General features: G+C 39.6%; 1 protein-coding gene across 1 annotated transcript; it reads left to right on the top strand.

Moving 5' to 3' along the window:
- The first annotated feature begins 608 nt into the window (after positions 1-608).
- Positions 609-2,809, top strand: LOC306768517 (excitatory amino acid transporter 3-like). The gene is made up of 5 exons (XM_079256903.1): positions 609-977; positions 1,079-1,518; positions 1,683-1,817; positions 1,906-2,002; positions 2,738-2,809. The coding sequence occupies exons 2-5, from the start codon at positions 1,283-1,285 to the stop codon at positions 2,756-2,758; spliced, it is 489 nt and encodes a 162-aa protein (XP_079113029.1). The 5' UTR covers positions 609-977; positions 1,079-1,282; the 3' UTR covers positions 2,759-2,809.
- The last annotated feature ends 3,554 nt before the right edge of the window (positions 2,810-6,363 follow it).

Here is a 6,363-nt window from a genome sequence, read left to right as displayed (position 1 = left end):
AAACCCGAGCTTGAGAGATGAACAGCCACCTGCCCTACCGTGGGGAGTTGGGGAGATGGGAGGGGTGGGCGAGAGAGGAGTTTTGTTTTTTTTTTCTATATGTGTGTGTAGAAATGATAAAAATAACAGAAATTAAGTAAAATTAATTAACCTAATTAATTAAATTAAGAAAAATGATTGTATTCCATTGAGTATGTTTGTTAGTGTACTGGGAGCTTTGCTGGTTTCCAGTCTAACCACGGTAGGAATGCAGGGTCTTCAACTGCTCCTTCATTGGATGCAGCAGTCTGTTGCTGATAAGGAGTACTGCAGTCCTGTCAGTGTTCAGGAAGGGTGTGGGGTGGTGAGGAGGGAAGGATTGTCCTTCATCATGGATGAGAGCTTAGCCATTATCTTCTTCATTCCCAACACCTCAGCTGGTGGGTCCAAGGGGCTTCCCAGTACAGAGCTTGTCTGTACTGGGAAGCCAGCATACGTCAGATGGAGGAACATCTATCAGTGATCAATACATTTAATTTGACTTCTATCATGGTTTTTTTTTTTACACACTTTCCCATTAAACCCAATGGGAAAGTGTGTCCAAACTTTTGACTGGTAGTGTACAAACATCGTGACTGCAGCTCCTCCCCAGCTGTCACAGGGTTTGTTTTGATTATCAGGTGTAACAACAACCACTTACTTTTAAACCCACCACAATCATCTTGTTATCACAAGAAACCGGTCTTCCTCCGCACGAGGTAACGAGACAATGAACTCATTATCTCCCAATAACAGCTAAATAAAAGAATAAAAGTAAAGCACAGCTGATCTTCTGTACTTTGCACTGAGATGTTGCTTTATTTTTTCTGTCACTTGTGTCCTTTTAGCTATTTGCCAATTGGAGTCATGTTCCTGATGGCGAGCTTTGTTATTGAGATTGGGAACAACTGGGAGACGGCTTTTAACCTTGGAAAGTTCGTTGGAGCCGTGTTGATTGGGTACGTTCTGTACACACATGCTGGTCATGCGACCACAGCTGCTTGTCACTGATATATTTTGTATAACTGACTTTCACACTGAAAGTTTTGCTCTTTGTCAGACTTATCATCCGGAGCAATAGTTCTACCTCTGATCTATCTGTTATTGGTCCGCAAAAACCCCTTTGTTGTCGTAAGAGGGGTGTTTCCTGCCTTACTGAGGGCGCTGATCATCTCTCGCTCGTAAGAGTTCTCTTAATCTCGATTAAACATTACAAGATCACAGCACTATATACATTAGTGTGTGTATAATAAAGCATGTGGACATGGTAGAGATGTTCAAAAATATGTCTTCCCTTGTGTCTCCAAGCGACGCATCCTCACAGACTTACCAGTGTTGCGAGCGAGTCCTCAACATTAACCCAAGTATCACTCAGTTCATGCTTCCTCTTGGGATCAATATCAACATGGATGGAACAGCCCTTTATGAAATGGCTGCTGCAGTCTTCATCATGCAATTCAACGGCATCCCCATAAACTGGAGCAAGTTATTCACCATTGGGTGTGTTCCACTTTTATTTTTGTTTTTTAACTTTATGTCCCATTTGATATGGATTAGCATTGGTTTGACTAACAAGTTAAACCCAGCTGAAGTCACAGAGTTTAGATCAGGTTTGCAGATGCCTGCTAGTTCAGTATCAACACAGCTTTGTCATCCCTGTGTAGTCTGACCGCGGCAGTCGCCTCTGTGGGACAAGCAGGAATCCCAGCCACAGGAACAACCACCACTCTCTTCATTTTGACCATCATTGAGGTTCCTGCAAATCACGCTTCCCTCTTGCTGGCGATAGAACGGCTGATGTGAGCATAACCTCCTTTCTTGCACATTTAACATCACATAAAACAACATGAAAAAGTAGCTGTTTTACCATGTTCACTGTGTTTCCAGCGATCGCTGCAGTGGAGTTGTTAGCGTCCTGGGAGACTGTTTTGGTGTGGCACTGGTTGAACATCTCTCTACTGAAGAACTGTTGAAAATGAACGATGTAAGCAGTGACAGGTAAAGTCTTTTTTTCTTAAGCTCTTTTGATCCCGTCTAAAACACAATTAGTATCCGTCATGGGCTTGTCAGTGAAGTAATCTCTGATGGTGTCTGTGTACGTTTGACAAGAATAAAAATACATGTGCACGTTTCTGCCACAAAATAGCACGCACAGATTGAGGTTGAAGCCTCCGAGCCCAGGTGTCTCCAACCAGCAAGTCAAAATTCAGAATTATGAGAGATAGAGGAGGAAATCTAAGATGCTTCCACAACTTAGGAAAAAAACCCTATGTGGCTGTTTCTAGTTTTTCTTAACTAATATCTGAAATACCAATTTTGTCTGACTCTTAATTTCCGAAACTGACATCAACTGATACCAATATTTTGGAGCAGGTTGTGCCAAACAAAAATATCTGAAAAATTATACGATACATCTCGTAAATGTGATCATTTAGAGTTCGAGGAGACATCGCTGAAGAAGTATAATGCATGATACCTGCATGTTGTGTGAAGGTTATGTCACTAAAGAAGGACAAACTGATTCCAATAAAAGCCAAGGATGCGTTTTAATGCTGACATCGACCAATAATCAGTTCGCTGATTATATCTCACAGCTCTGCTTTAATGTATATACAATCATTAATATAATGCTGTTGTTTTAATAAACTTTGTTTACGCAGTGTTGGAATGTGTTGTGTAACTTGTGATTTACAACTGTGTTTTTTTTTCTGTCATTCAGCCTTGTGACAGCTATCTGTGATCCAGATGACTTGCAGCAGCCACATGGTCCTCTCACATTAGAAAGAAAGCCGCTTCACACTTCCTGATTCTCTTCCAGGATATCAGAAAAGTATATTGTTATGTTTAAACAAGCTGCTCATTCAGTGTTGATAGGGTATATTTAGCTCAGTGGGTTCATTCAGGCGTGTATATAATTTAGCATTTGGTGTTAAAGACAGTCAGTGTATTTGCACACAATAAATATTTTAAAAATGTTTTATAAATCTTTATGACATAAATGTCTTTATCCATGTTTTATATCTGTTAATAAAATATAATTGCAGTTCATTTGTTTTCATTTATTTTCCAGATCACCTTTGAATTGAGAGAGCAGTCAACTCAGTTTTAGCCCAAAATCCACCGAATCTCGACTTTTTCTTTCTCTATTAGAGGGTCTCCAAAAAATGCTCTGCAGGAATTTATTCTTCGTAATTTCGTACGGACGTAACTTCCTAAATGATCAAATTTTTATTAAAAAATAAAGTCAACAGTTTGTGTCAGCATAGAAGTACATACTAAGTAATATGCAATACTAAAAACAAATGTCTGCAATATCAACAGCATGAATGACAACAAGACAATATTATAGGGAGGTATGATCCAGATTTTGGTTCAAATGACCAAATTATTTGTAGCCCTTTATTTGTGCACATCAGTGTTTCTGCTTGTTTGCCTGCATGCATTCATTCTCTGTAGCGCTTTGTCCAGTTAAGGTCAGTCTATCCCAGCAACCATCAGGCGAGAGCCGGGTACACCTGGACAGGTCTCCAGTCCATCACGGGGAAAAACCAGTTTCATTCCACAGTCACAGTTTGATTTTCCTGATTTTGTGAATGGAAGTTAAATGACTGACATGGATGCTTGATGAAGCTGTAATAACTTAGTTTTCAGTTAAATAAATAAGTTTTCTGTTCAAAACGTGAGAGACGGTATATAGCTGCTGTATGCAGATGTTGCAACAGAATTATTAGATCAAAATACATTTTCTGTTTTTTATTCTCGTCAAGCAGAAACATTTCAGTCATTTTTGTCAAGAAATAATTGTTGTACTCTCATTTATTGCTGTTCACACAGGAATGTGTGACAGGAACTGGACAACACCTGTGTTGTGACACGGTGGGCTTTCTGCTCCATTGTGATGAGCAGAATTAAGGTGGGATATTATTATTATTATTATTATTATATTATTATTATATTATTATTAATAATATAATGATAATGACAATAATAATGATTATAATTAATGTATTATTCATTAATGTTTTATTGTTATTATCATCATCCTCTATATTATCATCATTATCATTAATATGTTATTATTATTATCATTAATATTTATCATTATTATTACCATCATTATTACCGTTATTATTGATTGTTATTATGTTATTTTTAATATTTTTATTATTATTATTAATATTATCATGATATTATTATCATTATTATTAGTATTATTTCTATCAATATCTTATCAATATCATTACATTATTATGATTATTAATATATTATTATTATTATTATCATCATTGTTAATATTTTATTATTGTTATCATTATATTATTAATATCATTTTATTATTATTATTATTATGATCATTATTGTTATTATATTATTATTATTATTATATTATTTTTTTTATTATCATTATTGTTATTATTATTATGATTATTATCATCACTATTGTTATTATTGCTAATATTATTATTATCATTTCGTGCTTGTATGTATCTTTAAAAAGAGGTGATGTGTCAGTTGAAAGATCAGTGTCAAACACACACTACAAACCGGATGTACCCTCCCCAAACCAACACTCACACCTACTGGCCCTCTCTCCTGCCTTTCCTCTCTCCTCCTGCAACACCCCCAGGACCCACTGGGTTTCACTGCGGGCACCTCCACGGCTGAGGTCCGGGATCTCTGGAGGGTTCTAGGACAGAGACACAAACCAAGCTGTCCTAGAACCCTGCAGGAACCCTTCACAGAGCTGGAAGGATTTTAGCTTCAGGCTGCAAGATGGGGTCTATTTATACTGTTGGCCACATACGTCATCGTTTATGTAATCTCTGACCACGCCCACACACCAGGACCCCTATTCTATACCAGGGGCGTGGCACCGAATACCACGCCCACAAAGGGGCGGGGCTGTTTAGTGATTATTATTATTATTATTATTATTATTATTATTATTATATTATTATTATATAATTTATATTTATTATTATTATTATTTCATGCTTGTATGCATCTTTAAAAAGAGGTGATGAGTCAGCTGAAGGATCAGGATCAAACACACACACAGATACATCACACTGGTCGGAATAAATACGTCATAAATGATGTCATAGAAAGATGATTATGGTTACCACGGTTACAAATGTAACCATGGCAACCAAAGAAAGTGCTGACAAGAATGACATCATTGTCATGAAAGGTTAAGCCCCGCTGTTGTCATGGTTACATTATAACCCAGAGGAAGTTTGGTGACAGGAGACATGTTTCCTAAAAATTCCAGACACAACAAAGTAAACAGGATGTGTTTTATTTGCACTTCTTTTCCCTCTGGAGCCAGGCCTGGGGGTGGGGTACGAGAGCGAGCGTCTGGATGCCGGGCCTTTGTCCCTGGGGCCCAGTAGGGCTCAGCCCAAAAGGGTTACACGGGCCCCACCTCCCATGGGTTCACCATTTGCAGGAGATGCTTTAGGGGTCGGGTGCAGTGTGAGCTGGGCGCCAGCAAGAGGCGGGGACCCTGGCTGTCTGATCCCCGGTGGCAGAAACTGACTTTAGGGACATGGAATGTCACCTCTGGTGGGGAAGGTGCCCGAGCTTGTTCGCGAGGTCGAGCGGTTCCGGCTAGATATAGTTGGACTCACCTCGATGCATGGCTTGGGCTCTGGAACCAGTTCCCTCGAGAGGGGCTGGACCTTCTTCACCTCTGGAGTTGCTCATGGTGAGAGGCACCGAGCAGGTGTGGGCGCTCTCATCAGCCCCTGGTTTGGTGGCCGCATGTTGGGGTTTATGTTGTGGACGAAAAGGTAGTTGGGTAGTTCGGGTGGGGGGACGGGTACTGACTGTTGTCTGTGCACTGCTGAACTCAAGCAAGTCCTCCAGTAAAAAAAAATTTCAAGTCCAGTTAACACAAAAGAACTGAGTCTTACATCTCTTTTGGGCTAAAGAGGTACATTACTCATATTCCTTGAGTTCAATCAACAGGATAGTAAGACTTAAGTAAAGTATACAATAGTAATTTGAGTAAGAACAGAAATGAACTTTTAGAGTGCATGAATGCAGACATGAATGCAAGTAGGTTAGATGGAGCACTGAGGACCCGAGCAGACATCGTCCGCTGCCACCGAGTCAGATCTTTGGGAATTTTTTTCTGTCAGCATCTTGCAATCAGCATAGTCTGAAGACCAGTCCAGCCTGCTGATCGTCGCCAGATTGTTGATGGTTTGCGTGCTTGCCAGTGTGCGGGCTACCATGTCTGATTGCCGGACATGTAGCCTATAAAAAACAAAGAAAGAAAAAGAAAACAAAGCAGCGTGCAGCACGGTCATGATGTTACGTCAGTCTGGAGGGGAGGATGTG

This window comes from Telmatherina bonti, assembly GCF_933228915.1.
Source record: "Telmatherina bonti genome assembly, chromosome: 17".
NCBI classification, from domain to species: Eukaryota; Metazoa; Chordata; class Actinopteri; order Atheriniformes; family Telmatherinidae; genus Telmatherina; species Telmatherina bonti.
The sequence above is the reverse complement of the archived record's forward strand: the minus strand, read 5'-3'. Positions and strand labels throughout refer to the sequence as shown.